The sequence below is a fragment of the Schistocerca nitens genome, chromosome 5, assembly GCF_023898315.1.
Source record: "Schistocerca nitens isolate TAMUIC-IGC-003100 chromosome 5, iqSchNite1.1, whole genome shotgun sequence".
NCBI lineage: Eukaryota > Metazoa > Arthropoda > Insecta > Orthoptera > Acrididae > Schistocerca > Schistocerca nitens.
Genome location: NC_064618.1, coordinates 459,312,671 through 459,332,336, shown reverse-complemented (window position 1 = coordinate 459,332,336; position 19,666 = coordinate 459,312,671). Strand labels below are relative to the sequence as shown.

The 19,666-nt window shown below is 43.7% G+C and overlaps 1 protein-coding gene across 1 annotated transcript in view; it reads left to right on the top strand.

The window, feature by feature from the left end:
• Positions 1 to 19,666, top strand: part of LOC126259782 (bestrophin-4) — a 568,776-nt gene that overhangs the window by 526,326 nt on the left and 22,784 nt on the right. The window contains exon 9 of the mRNA XM_049956790.1: positions 328 to 610. Within this exon, the coding sequence (XP_049812747.1) occupies positions 328 to 610 (283 nt within the window). The remainder of the gene's footprint in view (positions 1 to 327; positions 611 to 19,666) is intronic.

Here is a 19,666-nt window from a genome sequence, read left to right as displayed (position 1 = left end):
CGAACCCTAAACAACCAGGTCAGACGGCGACTCGGCAATGGACTAACATTTTATACTCATAAGGCACCTAAGAAACTTGGATCGATTTTTCCCGGGACTTTCCGGGTAGTGCGTCCTAATATTTTAACCACGTGAGGTGTTAGGGGTCCTCTTTCACCACACAAAATTTCGGGCAAAATCGCCGACCCCACGCTCGTGCCGTCTCCTTGTAAGACGTTGTGTTCGACGGTTTTTAGCACGATGTCTCCCGGTGGTGGGGTGTAATCTTTTGTCAGGTGTCCCTGTGAGTGGCTCTGACAGTGCGACTGCCGTGTCGCGTGCACACAGGAGAGCGTGGACACGCCGCTGGTGGAGCGGCGCGGCAACTGGTTCCGGCGGCAGCTGCAGCGCATGGGCTCGGGCCGGTCCTCGGGCACGACGTACGCGACGGCGCCGTTCGGGCGCACGCGCCACAACTCGGTCTACTCGAGCCCCGAGTGCGGCGGCATCGGCGTCGGCGTGGTCAACGGCGGGGGCGGCCAGCCGGCCAACGGCGCGCACCACCCGCACAAGATGTCGCTCTACGACCGCCTCGTCGGCCGCAAGTCGGGCCGCCGCGTCAGCAGGTCAGGTGAGTTCGCCAGCGCCGCTCCGCAGTCCTGCGTCTGCTTCTGCACACGTTCGGTACGCTGCGGGCCACTGTGCGCGGGTGCTTCGTACCAGTATTATCCAGTTTCTCCTATATGCCTTTTCGCTACTGGCAATTTGAACTTTCTATCCTGTTCCCTGGAGGTTAAAGGCTCAAGTTCAAAAGGAAATAGCTCGCATGTTGAAATGGGGTTTGATCGAACCCTCTACAAGCCTGTTAGTCGTGCCAAAAGCAAATGGGACTGTTAGACTGGTACTCGACGCCAGAGAAATAAATAAAATCATAATTCCAGTGAGAACACATCCGGAAAACATAGACAAACTTATACAACGGTTCCAGGATGTCAAATATTTGACGAGCATTGATTTGCGGAGCTCTTATTGGCAACTCAAGCTTGATGAGTCATCAAAGAAGTATACGGCTTTCATTTATTCCGGAAGAAGTTACCAGTTCACCGCAGTTCCTTTCGGACTCAACATTAGTGCTGGAATCTTCATAGCAGCTCTAGATTATGCACTAGGCCCAGAACTCGGAAGCAGGATAAAAGTGTTTTTGCCCTCTACAGCTCCCTCTAGTACCATGGAAGTCATTCCCTCATGTCTTAGCAGATGTCCTATCATCCTGTCCCTTCTCCTTATCAGTGTTTTCCACATATTCCTTTCCTCTCCGATTCTGTGTAGAACCTCCTCATTCCTTACCTTATCAGTCCACCTAATTTTCAACATTCGTCTATAGCACCACATCTCAAATGCTTCGATTCTGTTCTGTTCTGGTTTTCCCACAGTCCATGTTTCACTACCATACAATTCTGTACTCAGAAATTTCTTCCTCAAATTAAGGCCGGTATTTGATATTAGTAGATTTCTCTCGGCCAGAAATGCCTTTTTTGCCATAGCGAGTCTGCTTTTCATGTCCTCCTTGCTCCGTCCGTCATTGGTTATTTTACTGCATAGGTAGCAGAATTCCTTAACTTCATTGACTTCGTGACCATCAATCCTGATGTTAAGTTTCTCGCTGTTCTCATTTCTACTACTTCTCATTACCTTCGTCTTTCTCCGATTTACTCTCAAACCATACTGTGTACTCATTCCGTTCAGCAGATCATTTAATTCTTCTTCACTTTCACTCAGGATAGCAATGTCATCAGCGAATCGTATCATTGATATCCTTTCACCTTGTATTTTAATTCCACTCCTGAACCTTTCTTTTATTTCCATCATTGCTTCCTAGATCTACAGATAGAAGAGTAGAGGCGAAAGGCTACAGCCTTGTCTTACACCCTTCTTAATACGAGCACTTCCTTCTTGATCGTCCACTCTTATTATTCCCTCTTGGTTGTTGTACATATTGTATATGACCCGTCTCTCCCTATAGCTTACCCCCACTTTTTTCAGAATCTCGAACAGCTTGCACCATTTTATATTGTCGAACGCTTTTTTCCAGGTCGACAAATCGTATGAAAGTGTCTTGATTTTTCTTTAGCCTTGCTTCCATTATTAGCCGTAACGTCAGAATTGCCTCTCTCGTCCCTTTACTTTTCCTAAAGCCAAACTGATCGTCACCTAGAGCATTCTCAATTTTCTTTTCCATTCTTCTGTATATTATTCTTGTAAGCAGCTTCGATGGATGAGCTGTTAAGCTGATTGTGCGATAATTCTCGTACTTGTCAGCTCTTGCCGTCTTCGGAATTGTGTGGATGATGCTTTTCCGAAAGTCAGATGGTATGTCGCCAGACTCATATATTCTACACACCAACGTGAATAGTCGTTTTGTTGCCACTTCCCCCAAGTAAGTCCTCCCAAGCTATTTTAAATTCCGATTCTAATACTGGATCCCCTATCTCTTCTAAATCGACTCCTGTTTTTTCTTCTATCACATCAGACAAATCTTCACCCACATAGAGGCTTTCAATGTATTCTTTCCACCTATCTGCTCTCTCCTCTGCATTTAACAGTGGAATTCCCGTTGCACTATTAATGTTACCACCGTTGCTTTTAATGTCACCAAAGGTTGTTTTGACTTTCCTGTATGCTGAGCCTGTCCTTCCGACAATCATATCTTTTTCGATGTCTTCACATTTTTCCTGCAGCCATTTCGTCTTAGCTTCCCTGCACTTCTTATTTATTTCATTCCTCAGCGACTTGTATTTCTGTATTCCAGATTTTCCCGGAACATGTTTGTACTTCCTCCTTTCATCAATCAACTGAAGTATTTCTTCTGTTACCCATGGTTTCTTCGCAGCTACCTTCTTTGTACTTATGTTTTCCTTCCCAACTTTTGTGATGGCCCTTTTTAGAGACGTCCATTCCTCTTCAACTGTACTGCCTACTGCGCTATTCCTTATTGCTGTATCTATAGCGTTAGACAACTTCAAACGTATCTCGCTATTCCTTAGTACTTCCGCATCCCACTTCTTTGCGTATTGATTCTTCCTGACTAATGTCTTGAACTTCAGCCTACTCTTCATCACTACTATATTGTGATCTGAGTCTATATCTGCTCCTGGGTACGCCTTACAATCCTGTATCTGATTTCGGAATCTCTGTCTGACCATGATGTAATCTAATTGAAATCTTCCCGTATCTCCCGGCCTTTTCCAAGTATACCTCCTCCTCTTGTGATTCTTGCACAGGGTATTCGCTATTACTAGCTGAAACTTGTTACAAAACTCAATTAGTCTTTCTCCTCTTTCATTCCTTGTCCCAAGCCCATATTCTCCTGTAACCTTTTCTTGTACTCCTTCCCCTACAACTGCATTCCAGTCGCCCATGACTATTAGATTTTCGTCCCCATTTACATACTGCATTACCCATTCAATATCCTTATTGCAACTTGGGATTGGCATATTACCTTACTGAACCGACTGTTGGACGTGTTTCAAACCACGGGAATATCTGCTAACCTACAGGCTCATATCCTGGTGTCAAAACTTAAAGCAGTACATACATACATACATACATACATACATACATCCTTTTCCCATAGATCACGAATACATTTCGTAATGATGTGGAACGTGTACACTTAAGGTAGTAAAGGAGTTTTGCTATTTGGGGAGCAAAATAACTGATGAGGGTCGAAGTAGAGAGGATATAAAATGTAGAGTGGCAATGGCAAGGAAAGCGTTTCTGAAGAAGAGAAATTTGTTAACATCGAGTATAGATTTAAATGCCAAGAAGTCGTTTCTGAAAGTATTTGTATGGAGTGTAGCCATGTATGGAAGTGAAACATGGACGATAAATAGTTCGGACAGGAAGAGAATAGAAGCTTTCGAAATGTGGTGCTACAGAAGAGAGCTGAAGATTAGATGGGTAGATCATATAACTAATGAGGAGGTACTGAACAGGATTGGGGAGAAGAGAAGTTTGTGGCACAACTTGACTAGAAGAAGGGATCGGTTGGTAGGACATGTTCTGAGGTATCAAGGGATCACCAATTTAGTATTGGAGGGCAGCGTGGAGGGTAAAAATCGTAGAGGGAGACCAAAAGATAAATACACTAAGCAGGTTCAGAAGGATGTAGGTTGCAGTACGTACTGGGAGATGAAGCAGCTTGCACAGGATAGAGTAGCATGGAGAGCTGCATCAAACCAGTCTCAGGACTGAAGACCACAACAAAAACGTGGAACGCGTCCCTTTTACGTAAGTTTTTTTTTACACAAAATAATCAATTTTTTTACAGTTACTACTTCATATCTAAGAATTCATCTGTTGAGTACAAGGAGTTGTTATTCAGAAATTCTTTTAGTTTGATTTTAAATGTTGGTTGGTTATCTGTCAGACTTGTAATACGATTTGGCAAATGACCAAAGATTTTTGTGGCAGCATAATTCACCCCCTTTCTATGCCAAAGTGAGATTTAATCCACAATAGTGAATATCATCCTTTCTTCTAGTGTTGTAGCTATGCATTTCGCTGTTATTTTTGAACTGGGGTGGATTATTAATGACAAATTTTATAAGTGAATATATGTATTGCGAAGGTACTGTGAATATCCCGAGTCCCTTAAATAAATGTCTGCAAGGTGATCTTGGGTGGGCTCCAGCTATTATTCGGATTACACTCTTTTGTTTATCACCAAAATTTGCAATAACCCTAATAGCATAAGTAGCTGAACCTAACCGTTTCAGCAGATCATTGATGTGCTTCTTCCAATTCAATTTCTCATCAATGCACACACCCAGAAATTTTGAGTATTCTACCTTAGCAACAGACTTCCGTAAACAGCTGTTTCTCCGTCCTGTGTCTGATTCACGATATAAACATACAAATTGTCAACAGACGTCCGTACGATAGTGTTCTTCACGGAAAATGTCATGTTGGTCTGTATGTGGAAAAATGTAAGTTAATGCCGATGAGTAGGAAGAACAAACCTGTAATGTTTGGTTTACAGTATTACTAGTGTCCTGCTAGACACAGTCAAGTCGTTTAAATATCTGGGTGTAACGTTGCAAAGTGATAGAAAATAGAACGAGCATGTGAGAACTGTGGTAGGGAAGGCGAAAGGTCGACTTCGGTTTATTCGGAGAAATTTAAGGAAGGGTGGGTTCATTGGTAAAGGAGATCGCATATAGGACATTAGTGCAAGTGAAGAGTCCGACAGGAAGGGCTGTTTCCTGCACCCCGCCTCATCGCTCGCAGGCTTTCTTTTAACGTGCCCACTCTATGTACCTCTTTTGAGAGCGGACTGAGACTGTTGTAGCCAATCCCTAATGGTCTGTGCGGATGTGGATCTCCGTGAATACATATACATTGATATTTACTTTTCTCAGACAGAAGCCTGCACCGATGCAGACATTTTTGGTTGTATATGCTGATGTGCAGAAGAATAATTACTCTGTGAAAAATATTTTCTATAAATTGCGCTGAATAACTTCAATCATCAAAATTGGCTTTCATGTGTGTTTATTCGGAAAATAACCTTCGTCAGCGACTGCCAAGGATACCATCACTCCAGGTTGATGCAACATATTCTGACGCATCAAGCAATCATCCATTTGGTAATGGATGGTAGTATGTGTGTGTGTGTAGGAGGTGGGGGGGGGGGGGGGTGGAGGGGGTTGAAATAATAGAGGAGTATGAATGCTTCAGTACTGTAACCAGGTTCAAATGGATGTAGGACGTAGTAGTTCTGTAGAGATGAAAAGTTTTGCAAACAATAGGTAAAATGAAAAGATGCATCGAATCAGTCTTTGAACTGAAGATCAGGACAGAATATGCTTCTGTACCTACTCTAATCTCCTCTTCTCATGATGCCTAAGTGAGATACAAGAGGGTGATAACAGAGCTGTCGCAATGTCTTGTTGGGATACAAGTTATACAAATTTAACATCCCCTTTCTCCCAAAGATTTCTATTTATTCTGATGGAATTAAATTTTCCAGGGGACATGAGTCTCAACTTTATAGAAACTGAAGTAATGAATTAAAATTTATGCTATGACCAAGACCTGGACCTTGGACTCCTGCTTAATAGACAGAATTGCTAACCACTACACCACCGTGCCATTTTTGTTACCACTGCTGCACAAACTACCCTAATCCAGAGCTCCTCCCTAATACAAACTTCAATTTATGCCTTCAGCCCATTTTCCCTCCTTAAGTCGTCAGTATTGCCGACGATGTCCGACAGCTAGGGTGCTATTCCAATACCAGGGAGCCTACGGCAGTACTGAAGATTTAATATGGGGAAAATGGGCTGAAGGTGTGAACTGAGATTGTGTTCAGGACGAATTTGGAGTAGGGTAGTCCATTGCACCTGTGGCAGCCATAAGGCCACGGTTGTGTAGTGATTAGCATATCTGCCTAATAGGCAAGTTCCAGCCTTGGCATAAATTTTAATTCATTATTTCAGCTTCTAACCGTACTCCTATTTAAGTTCACTGAGCATCTGTGGTTACCCTATCGTATGGGTTATATTGATTGTTACAGGCCTGGCAGCATGTCTCTAAATTCATTTGATGTCTGTTGTCATGCATACCGCATAAGGATTCCAAAAGGTGGCAAAATGCTCTAGAACTGCTCACATTAGCGATTTGCTTTACAAACGAACTGCACTTTCCCAGAATCCTTCCAACAAGCCTAAGTGTTCCATTCGCCTTCCCTAATAATAATTGTGTGAATTCGCCCCATTGCATATCGCTTCTTAGTCTTATCCTCGAATACTTCCACGATGTTACGTGCTCAAGATGTTCACCACTAATCTTGTAATCTGTACGATCTTGTTGTTTCTCTTTATTGTCTTACATTCACCAACACTTAAAGAAAGGTGTCATTCATCACATCAGCTGAAAGTTTTGTCCAAGTCTTTCTGCATTTCCTTAAGGTCGTCCAACAACGATACCTTCCTGTAGAGAACGGCGTGGTAGCGAACAGCCTGATAATGTTGCTGACGCTAGCTGACAGATCGTTTATGTATGTTGGGAACATTACAGGTCCTAATCTTAAAGATTACTCATTCATTAAGCTCTGAGGTATTTCTTGACCATGGGGCAAGTAACACGATATGTTTCAAAGAGATCTCATAAATTATGCAAAACAATTAGCTCTGAAAGTGAGTTGGTTTTATTCCAATACACCATATTATTCCCCTTTCTTTTGCTACAAAACCCTATTTTTCAACATAATCTCTGTTCAATGGGCCAGTCTTACGCCTCGCTACTAGAGGGTATGTATGCTCGCATGGTACCACTCTACTTTTCGACGTCGGAGCCAACATTTTGCTGCATTAATAACCTCCCCATCATCCACTTACTGCATCCCGCGATTTGCATCCTTCGTTGGGCCAAACAGACGGAAATCGGAAGGCGCGAGAAACGAGCTGTAGTGGGGATGAGGAACAACAGTCCAACGAAGTTTTGTTGACGATTTATCAGCACTACCAACAGAGACAAGTTCAGAAGCGAGGTGTTTGATTGTGAACCGCCTGTCACCTCGAATAAGTGTGTCCGCACGTTCCAACATTGCAGGAGTCATACCCGTGTGCGGTCGGCCGGCATGCGAGAGAGTGGACAGGTTTGCGCGCGCTTGTTGCGATGAGTACAGAAGCCCCCAACGACTCACCATTCACTTCGTCTCCGTAGACATTCTGCAAGCTCCTATGATTATCCACGATGCTCTGGTTTTCCACCAAAAGAAACTCAATGACAGCTGTCTGCTTGGAACGCGCCTCCGTTACAGACGTCATTTTGAAGGCTGCGTATAGTGGCGCCACCTATCGGAACTTCGTGAAACTATAGCGCTGGAACGGGAATATTCCACAATGTTCCACAACAAAATCCGTATTTTTTCAGCCGAAATTGGCCGAGAAAATGTGTTGCAATACTTATTGAACGCCCACCGTACATTAGTGACTGTATGGACCAGTATATAGGATGAAACGTTCCTTCCTTGTCCTTCGCAACGTCGGTGCGTAGCGCTATGTCAAGCACAACCCGTGGTCGTAATACATCCGATCATTTCAACCTTCAAGCGTTCTTCTCTTCCGCATTGGTTCTTCCATGGTGCTACAGGACTAGTGCCTTCGGGGGAAAGGATAGTGTCGATATATGAAGCGATTTCGGATCGCGCTGCTGGAAAAGCGTCTACCGAAGGGGCAAGCAGCTACAGTCCAACAGATGAGGTATTTTCCTTTGTCTTATTTGGGATTGAATATTTCTCCGACACAGAATGATTTCTTCATTTTAGAAACATTAGTATATGGTGTTCGTACTGTTTAAAAAAGACACGAGATCTGCGAGCACTTCTTAATTCCATTGCTTTTTTATTATTATTCTTAGCCTATTAAGCTTCTAGCAACGCGAGGAAATCCTTGGGATGCCTGCTAAAAATTATTAGAGAAACTGTAAAAACCCTAAGTCAGTATTTCCAACTACGATTTAAGCCTGCTTCTCCGGAATAAGCATTCAATGGTTTAACCACTGCGCAATTTTCTTCGGTTCCAATTCGAAATCAAAGCGCCTTCTGCGCACTCGAATAGCGCTTATGACACCTGTAAGAAAATAAGGTAATTATTATTAATAGCGAGAACGTGGTGTCTGTGTTAAAGTACACGTTTACACCGAAACGAATTTGATATTAGTCGTCGATTACAGAGCTGCAGAACTGTGATTCTAAGCTTACTGCCGTCTACCTCAACTGCTAATTTCTGCTCGAGAGTCAATACGTGTGGCAAGGGTAAACGGTGTTCTGCATCTAAGGGATCTTTAGCAAGTAATGCACTGACCCTACATCTAAGAAACGTCCTTGCAAGTACGGAATAGTAATTGTTATGCGACACGCCAGACGAAATGTAAATTTCCGCGGCACTATTTCAGGTTCAGGGAGTTAGGAAAATCCATTATCTTGAAAGATCAGTTGTCCTTTTTACAGTACTTTCTTCCATCGAAGATCAATCAAGGAAATTAACCATCGTCATTACTCTTCGTACATCCATATTTAAATATGTGGAGTACGTATTGGTCTCACCGCGGACTTCTAGCACTCAGCCACACACAATTGATATCATCAAATTGTACGGGCCTGAAGATAGCGTTGACGCAACGTCGAAACTAGTAGCCAAATAAATATGGAGTCTTAAGTACAGCTGGAGGTGTTTCATTTTTAATAAAAATAAAAATCGTCATTACTTGTCAGCAAAAATATACTTTTGTCCAAGAATTTCATATACAGACCATATCAGGAGAACTTGTAAATTTGTAAGCGGTTGCTGGACTGCAAATATAGAATAGAAAAGTTAATATTTGCTTTTATGTCTTCGTAGAGCAACTAAAGAATCGCAAGCGAATTTCTGTCGCTAAGGACTTAGTTGTAGAGCAAGTGATCGTCATTTGATGTCAGAGCTTTTAAAGATATTACTGAAGCCCTTGTTGTTTTAGTGTAACGGCAGCTACATATTTGACTCTTTCGTATATTCGAACAAAAGGCTTGTGTATTATCAAGGATTCATTTTTGTGTACTGCATAAAGAACCGGACATTCACATTGAAGAACGTAGCGGTCCAGCAGAAGTATATGCTGTTTGGAAAGCGGGAGAAAGGTACGGATGCAACTGAATTCTGAAGGCGGTTCGCGAGTCGTGCCTCGATACCAAAGTCGGTAAGATCGCTGTCTGAGAAAGATAAGAATCCTGGTTCGAAACCCGATTTTAATCAATCAGGAATTTTCATGACAGCGGAAATTCCATTGCGCCGTGACTGTCTCATGGCGTCAGCTACCCAGTATACTGCTCCAGTGACAACTATCGGAACCTTGACCACATACAGTTACTGTTGCGGTTTAAGTTTCGCATTTGTGCACTTTGGATGTATGCAGCGCCGAAATGCAATTTCTTTTTACTTTAGATTTCATAGCAAACAAAAATTGTAACACGTGGTGTGCAGTTTGCTGGTGCATCACATGTTAACTTCTTACCATAAAAGAAAATATTCGGGTGGCCGAACAGATGTGACTATCGGCATTGTTCACCATATTCACATACATATTTTATCGGCTGTTATGCAGGATACAGTTTCTCCATAGGTGGTGTTGTCATGTCCGCACTCACTTTCACAAATATTGTTGACTCTTTCGGACGTGCATGCTTACTTGCCACTTAACAAATCAGATACTGGTGTGGTCTTCACTCCGAAGACTGGTTTGATGGAGCTCTCCATGGTACTCTATCCTATGCAAGGTCCTACATCTCCGACTAAATGCTGCAGTCTACATCCATGTGAACCTGCTTACAGTATTAACGCTTAGATCCACCTCTACAATTTTTATGTTCTACACTTCCTTACAATACTAAATTGGTGATTTCTTGATGTCTCAGAATGTGTCCTACCAACCGAAATCTTCTTTTAATCAAGTTGTGTCAAATTTCTTTTCTCCCTAGTTTTGCTGCTCAGTACCTCCTCAGTAGTTACGCGATCTACCCATCTATTGTTCAGGATTCTTCTGTAGCCCCACACTTCAAAAGCTTCTGTTCTCTTCTTGTCTGAACTGCCTATCGTCCACGTGCCACTTCAGCACAAGGCTACACTAGAGACAAATTCCTTCAGAAAAGACTTCCTATCACTTAAATTTATATTCAGTATTAAGAAATTCCTCTTTTTAAGAAATTCTTTGCTTGCTATAGCCAACCTGTATTCATATTCTCTCTACTTTGTCCAACATCATTTATTTTGTAGTTTAAATAGCGAAACTCGTCTACTACCATTAGTGTCTCATTTCGTAATCTAATTCCCTCAGCATCACCTGATTTCACTACATTCCGTTACCCTTGTATTTCTTTTGTTTTTGTTCATCATCTTACACACACCTTCTAAGACACTGCACATTCCATTCTACAGCTGTTCCAAGTCAGTATCATTGGCAAGCCTCAATAGCTTTTATTTTTACTCCTTGAAATTTAATTCCTTCTAAAACTTTTTGTTCTTCACTGCTTGCTCAATCTACAGATTGAGTAACGTTGAGGATATGCTACATCCTTGTCTACCTCCCTTATCAACTACTGCTTCCCTTTGATATTCTTCGACTGCCGTCTGGTTTCTGTACAAGCTGCAGATAATCTTTTGTTCCCTGTATTTTACCCACGCTACGTACAGAATTTCAAAAAGTATATTCCAGTCAAAATTATCAAAAGCTTTCTCAATCTCTACAAATGCTACAAACGGAAGTCTACCCTTCTTTAAACTATCTTTTAAGATAAGCTGTAAGGTCAGCACGAGCTCGCGTGTTTCTACATTTCTCCGGAACTCCAACTGATCTTCCCCGAGGTCAGTTTCCACCAGTTTTTCCATTCTCCTGTAAATAATTCGTGCCAACATTTTGCAGCTGTGAGTTACTAATAGTTCGGTAATATTCATGCCTGTCAGCATCTGCTTTCTTTCGAATTGGATTTATTGCGCTATTATATGTCAGATGTACACTGCTAAGTTGTCTGTATCGCTTATAATACTTAATAATGCGCTATTCTTTCGTTCGATATGGATACTTTTCCAGACAAACCCCAATATTCTAGGCTGATTTAAAAAGCGTGGTAACAGGCGTACCAAGTCAGTACTTGGCTCAGTGGTGTTTACTGTTGAGCATTTTGGACATTCCGGCACGGTGGAGCTGCCGAGTTCCAGCAGCTGCGTGCCTCGGCCTACCATTATTAGACTCGTAAGCAGGCGAAGCAGCGGCGGTTTTTGCTCGGCTCAGCTGCGGTTTGGAAACCTGCGGCGCTCGGCCATCCTCTCCTCGTTACTCGCAATTGCGAGCTACCCTCAAGGACGCGGCTATAAATGAACGGAGAAAACTCGCCTCACTCCCTTTACAGCGATTGCCTATTTGCCGTTTTTTCCCTTAGGACATCGACCTCGTTTCACATTTTCTCCGTTGTGCCTGAAAGCTACACCTGGAGAACATACGTATCGAATCAGCAATACAGTTGAGAGCGGTCCACAATACTATTACATCGTGTTAGGTTCTCCAGGCAGCGAGGATATGCAGATGAGATAGCCACCTTAAAATGAGATTCCAACAGCTCTAGGATACCTGACTGCGAGTGGTCCCTTGCCTTAGAGAAATTACGGCCACCATGTTTCGATCTAGGTTACGTGTGTGTGTGTGTGTGTGTGTGTGTGTGTGTGTGTGTGTGTGTGTGTGTGTCTGTGTGTGAGGGGGGAGGGGGGGGAGATATTTTCGGAAATCTGAAATTCACATTAAGATATCCAGCGACCCACTGGTACAGCCGTGAGCCGTGATAGAATCCGCCTCCAGAATTCACAACGTGGGCTGGTGAGCCAGCGTAACTGGATATGGTGTTTAGGCGGTTTCCTGTATCCAATTAGGTAAATACAGGATGGTACCCTGGCATACACGCTCCGCAAACTTTTAGAAAATGTTCTCCCATATAAAAACATGTGATTTACTAGAGACCAGTGATAGTGAAACTGCGGCCTGCGGTTCCCATGCGGCCCAATCAAGTACTCCTGCGGCCCGCGGTTCTCAGCCGTATTTTATAATAATATGGTTCTAACAACTAACAGCACCGGCAAAAACGTCAACTAACGCTAAGGACTTCTCAGGAGTGTAGTTTTCCTGCTTAAAAAAAAAAGAGGATTTCTTCCTCCTCAGCGTCACGCACCGGTGCGGTCCGCTGTTATTGCTCTTCGCCATTTTATCCGGTCTTGTGCCTCATCACGGTGGAGGTCTGAATCTTCAGATTTTCGTGCAGAGTGTCAAGCCACCGCTGGCCATGTCTTCCTACTGGCTGTTTACCATTTACTCCAAAACTAAAAGCAGTCTTCAGCACTGTTGTTGCGCTTGCTCTAAAACAATACCCATACCACAGCAGACGGCTTCTCCCACCTCGTCATCTACTAACACTACTCGATGTAACTTAAGGAATTTCATCATTTGTGATATCATCGTGCAATGTTAATACAGATACCCACCTGAGCATCTTTGCTTCCATCACAGCAAGTCGTAATTCCATCTCTTCTGTTGAAAACCAGCATTCAGCACCGTACAGTGCAGCTGTAATGGTTACTGATCGATATAGTTTCGACTTAAGGGGCTCCGGAACGCCCTATACTTGCAATGTTAAAATAACGCTTATAAATTACATCTTTCCTCATAAAGTATTTGAGGTAGGAAGTTGAACTTTTTACAGATCATTTATTGGAATATGGGCTACAACTTAACACAGGGATTTTACAAAATTTTAGTTCAGTTATTAAAGATGATTTTTTTTTCAATTGTAATGAAAATTCACAACATTTTTTTGCAATTTTTTATGTATATATTCAAAAATACACAGTTTTTTGGAAAAAGGCTGTGTTAAATTATGCAGAAGGTACTGTGTAACATTTACTGAAAGTTTGAAACAAATATGTTTGGAAGATCCTTAGAAAACATGTATTTAGTATGAGGGGCAGTATGAGGGGCAGAAATCCATTCCAGTACGATTATGCCATAGGTGGTAAATCATTGGAAGCGGTAACGACCGTAAAATACTTAGGAGTTACTATCCGGAGCGATCTGAAGTGGAATGATCACATAAAACAAATAGTGGGAAAAGCAGGCGCCAGGTTGAGATTCATAGGAAGAATTCTAAGAAAATGTGACTCATCGACGAAAGAAGTAGCTTACAAAACGCTTGTTCGTCCGATTCTTGAGTATTGCTCATCAGTATGGGACCCTTACCAGGTTGGATTAATAGAAGAGATAGACATGATCCAGCGAAAAGCAGCGCGATTCGTCATGGGGACATTTAGTCAGCGCGAGAGCGTTACGGAGATGCTGAACAAGCTCCAGTGGCGGACACTTCAAGAAAGGCGTTACGCAATACGGAGAGGTTTATTATCGAAATTACGAGAGAGCACATTCCGGGAAGAGATGGGCAACATATTACTACCGCCCACATATATCTCGCGTAATGATCACAACGAAAAGATCCGAGAAATTAGAGCAAATACGGAGACTTACAAGCAGTCGTTCTTCCCACGCACAATTCGTGAATGGAACAGGGAAGGGGGGATCAGATAGTGGTACAATAAGTACCCTCCGCCACACACCGTAAGGTGGCTCGCGGAGTATAGATGTAGATGTAGATGTAGAAAATAAAAGTTTTGGGAATCGAGCGACAAAGATTGGATTAACTTTTTAGTGCATTCCAGGTCCATAGGATGGATTATCTTCATCCTCTGCAAACTCCTCCTCCAGCTTCCTCTTGTTCCTCCTCCTGTTTACTCTTGCTTGTATTTCTAGACTCTTTACAGCCCTGTCTGCAGCCCGAAGGCGTTCCTTGTCTAAAGCAAGCATCGCTCGTTGTTGTGTTCGTAGATTGTGCTACCATTTTCTTCAGTTGCAGTTACTGCAACACTGTTCCAAAAGGTGGTCATGTATGAACACTTATCACATTTCAGTTGTATTTCACTAGCAAGTCCTACGTGCTTTATTATGGAGAGTTCCAGACCAACTTCACTACAATGAATACATCTTACACAGTTTGAAAAAATTCCTTTGAGAACCGACATATCAAATATTTCATTCACATCCGATTCGCCCATAAAACATTCATAGTTTTCACTCATTGAACCAAGCTTCTTCTGTGAAGTATTTTCTTTCCCACTTTGACTGCTATGGGCAGGTGTACTTGAGAGGTTAGGTTCACTCACTTGGTTATCGTCTTTATTGTTTACAGTAATAACACATACCTTTGGCTTTCCAACATTTCTCCTTTTCTTAAAAGCCTTCAGAGGATTTCTAATAACTTTACTTTTACTCATTATTATACTTCAACAAAACAGAGACTCAAGAAACAGAATTAATTACGAATATTTTCGAGATAACGACAGAGTAAATAAACATGAAACAATCGACAATCACACCAGCGATATATATTGAACCATCACAGGTTAGCCACAACACATACTTTATCTCGCATCACTAAAATGTACCTGATGAACACGGACGTTAATAATAACACCATTTGACAGCAGTTTAACAGCGCCACAGTGGGTCACGCCCATGTAGAACACATTTCAAAAAAATTTAAAAATAGTTGTAGTCTTCGGAATTGAATAAATTATATATCTATTAAAAGGTAATAGTCTGCAGATTCAGAAAACGCAAAAAAGTAAAAATTGAACTTTTCATGGTTTTGAGCCTTTCCGGAACCCCTTAAGCCAGTTTGGAATCAGTACACAGAGTGCCTTTTGGGCCTCGTGCTATTCTGGCGGTTAGAGCTTTCTGGCTGAGATTTCCATCAGCAAAAGTTATAGAGCTTAGATACTTAGAAATCTATGTTATTTGGAGATCCACACAATTTATTCTGTTGGTACCCGCACCATTTCGATCTGTGGTGAGATACTGCATTTTCTTATGTTGAGACGTAGACCTACTTTCCTGCAAGGCAGTCGTTCGAGGCTGGGACTTGACACTGCAGGTCAATCTTCTCTTCGTATCATCAGCCTAAAGTAATGTCCAAGATGCTGTTTTATGGAGATCTTGTGTGAAAATACACTCCTGGAAATGGAAAAAAGAACACATTGACACCGGTGTGTCAGACCCACCATACTTGCTCCGGACACTGCGAGAGGGCTGTACAAGCAATGATCACACGCACGGCACAGCGGACACACCAGGAACCGCGGTGTTGGCCGTCGAATGGCGCTAGCTGCGCAGCATTTGTGCACCGCCGCCGTCAGTGTCAGCCAGTTTGCCGTGGCATACGGAGCTCCATCGCAGTCTTTAACACTGGTAGCATGCCGCGACAGCGTGGACGTGAACCGTATGTGCAGTTGACGGACTTTGAGCGAGGGCGTATAGTGGGCATGCGGGAGGCCGGGTGGACGTACCGCCGAATTGCTCAACACGTGGGGCGTGAGGTCTCCACAGTACATCGATGTTGTTGCCAGTGGTCGGCGGAAGGTGCACGTGCCCGTCGACCTGGGACCGGACCGCAGCGACGCACGGATGCACGCCAAGACCGTAGGATCCTACGCAGTGCCGTAGGGGACCGCACCGCCACTTCCCAGCAAATTAGGGACGCTGTTGCTCCTGGGGTATCGGCGAGCACCATTCGCAACCGTCTCCATGAAGCTAGGCTACGGTCCCGCACACCGTTAGGCCGTCTTCCGCTCACGCACCAACATCGTGCAGCCCGCCTCCAGTGGTGTCGCGACAGGCGTGAATGGAGGGACGAATGGAGACGTGTCGTCTTCAGCGATGAGAGTCGCTTCTGCCTTGGTGCCAATGATGGTCGTATGCGTGTTTGGCGCCGTGCAGGTGAGCGCCACAATCAGGACTGCATACGACCGAGGCACACAGGGCGAACACCCGGCATCATGGTGTGGGGAGCGATCTCCTACACTGGCCGTACACCACTGGTGATCGTCGAGGGGACACTGAATAGTGCACGGTACATCCAAACCGTCATCGAACCCATCGTTCTACCATTCCTAGACCGGCAAGGGAACTTGCTGTTCCAACAGGACAATGCACGTCCGCATGTATCCCGTGCCACCCAACGTGCTCTAGAAGGTGTACGTCAACTACCCTGGCCAGCAAGATCTCCGGATCTGTCCCCCATTGAGCATGTTTGGGACTGGATGAAGCGTCGTCTCACGCGGTCTGCACGTCCAGCACGAACGCTGGTCCAACTGAGGCGCCAGGTGGAAATGGCATGGCAAGCCGTTCCACAGGACTACATCCAGCATCTCTACGATCGTCTCCATGGGAGAATAGCAGCCTGCATTGCTGCGAAAGGTGTATATACACTGTACTAGTGCCGACATTGTGCATGCTCTGTTGCCTGTGTCTATGTGCCTGTGGTTCTGTCAGTGTGATCATGTGATGTATCTGACCCCAGGAATGTGTCAATAAAGTTTCCCCTTCCTGGGACAATGAATTCACGGTGTTCTTATTTCAATTTCCAGGAGTGTATTTGTCATCATTCGTTAATATTCTTTGGATGGTTAAATGTCCAGCATTCGCCTGGACCAGTGTAGAAACTCTGCCTAAAAACCATACTCAGAGTGTCCGGCAGAACAGCCTGTAAAGCTAGAAACTGATTTTACTTGAAAACAAAAATGAGTAATTCAGTCAGTATGAAAAAACTACAACGGTCTGTTTCGACTGTTTTCACTCTGTTGCTCTCACATGTTGGTCTCACTCGAAAGGAGCGAATGAGAATTATTCAGCCGATACGTTAAACTATTACCGACTGAATCGATTGTTTTAATTAGTTTGTTGCCATGATTGATTTCACTCAAAAGGATGACTGAATAATTCACTCGATAGGTAAAACTATAACCGAATGAGTCGATTTATTTCCAACAATCGATTGTTTTCATTCGGTTGTTCACATCTCTAGTAAAAACACCCTCTAAATTGAAACCTAAATCACACTGAGGTGAGAAAAGTCGTGAGACACCTTCCAATATCGTTTTGGATTTACTTTTGCCCGGCGAAGCGCAGCAACTCGACGTGGCGCAAACTCAACAAGTCGTTGGATGTCCTCTGCAGAAATACTGAGTCATGCTGCCTCTATAGCCGCCATAATGGCGAAGGTGTTGCCTTGCAGGATTTTGTGCACGAACTGACCTCTCGATTATGTTCAACGGGATTCATGTCGGGCGATCTGGGAGGTCAAATCATTCGCTCGAACTGTACAGAATTTTTTTCAAACCAGTCGAACAACTGTGGTCCGGTAACGTGTCGCATTGTCATCTATAAAAATCCCGTCGATGTTTGGGAACAAGACGTCCATGAATGGCTGGAAATAGTCTCCAGGTAGCCGAACATCCAGAGGTCCCGGTCCATTCCATGTAGACACAGCCCATACCATTACGGAGCCATTGCACATTAACTTGTTGACAACCTAGGTCCATGGCTTTGTGGGGTCTGCACGCACTCGAACTCTACTATCAGCTTTTACCTGCTGAAATCGGACTCATCTGATCACGCTACGGTTCCACTCGATATGGTCACAGTCACACGAGAGGCGTCGCAGGGGATATCGTGCTGTTAGCAAAAGCCACTCGCATCGGTCGTCTGGTACCATAACCCATTAACGCCAAATTTCGCCGCACTGTCCTAACGAATACGTTCGTCGTACGTCCCACATTGATTTCAGCAATTATTTCACGCTGTGGTTCTTGCCTGTTGGCGCTAACAACTCTACGCAAAGGCCGCTGCTCTCTGTCGTTAAGTGAAGCCGTCGGCTACTGCGTTGTCCATGGTGAGAGTTAATTCCTGAAATGTGGTATTCGTGACACACTCTTGACACTGTGGATCTCGGAATATTGAATTTCCTAACTATTTCTGAAACAGAATGTCCCATGCGTCTAGCTCCAACTAGCATTCCGCGTTCAAAGTCTGTTAATTCCCGCCGTACAACCATAACCACGTCGGAAACCTTTTCACATGACTCACCTGAGTAAAAGTGGCAGCTCCATCAATCCTTTTATACGTTGTGTACGCGATACTAGCGCCATCTGTATATGTGCGTATCGCTATTCCAAGACCTTTATCACCTCGGTGTAATCATTCCCTTGATAACTTATCCCTAAGACGCTAGAGAAGATGTTTTAAACCCATGGACTGTTCCAGTAGAGCAATGTTTGTGTGCCCTTCGCGATTATTTTCATATTTGGAACTGTGAAATATGGTTCCATCTACTAGGGGGAGACAGACTTACTAAAAACTTATCTTCAAGAAAATTACGAACTTTGCTTTTGAGGTTGTACGCGAAATTGTGTTCACTGAAGATAGGAGTTCAGGGTTCCTTAGAGTGATTCAGACTTCCTTAATAGGCACTCTCCCTAAAACATTATGTACTTATCGTCAATGGAAATACTGATATTACCTTGTCAGTAACCGTAGCGTTTTTTGGACTCGTAGAATGAAATGTAGTCGAATTAAGTCGGGTGATGCTGAGGGAATTAAATTAGGAAATGAGACACTTAACCTAGTAAAGGAGTTTTGCTATTTGGGAAGCAAAATAACTGATGATGATCGAAGTAGAGAGGATATAAAATGTAGACTGGCAATGGCAAGGAAAGCGTTTCTGAAGAAGAGAAATTTGTTAACAAAGAGTATTGATGTGTCAGGAAGTCGTTTCTGAAAGTATTTGTATGGAGTGTAGCCATGTGAAACATGGACGTTAAATGTCCTGTTCCAGAGGTTGCCCCTCAGTCTGCAAGATCCGGGCAGTCGCAGAGGGTGGGGTTACTGGTAGTTAGGAGCTCCAACGTCAGGCGCGTAATGGGGCCCCTTAGGGATATGGCAGCAAGAGAGGGGAAAAAAGCCAATGTGCACTCCGTGTGCATACCAGGGAGAGTCATTCCAGATGTGGAAAGGGTCCTTCCGGATGCCATGAAGGGAACAGGGTGCACCCATCTGCAGGTGGTCGCTCATGTCGGCACCAATGATGTGTGTCGCTATGGATCGGAGGAAATCCTCTCTGGCTTCCGGCGGCTATCTGATTTGGTGAAGACTGCCAGTCTCGCTAGCGGGATGAAAGCAGAGCTCACCATCTGCAGCATCGTCGACAGGACTGACTGCGGAC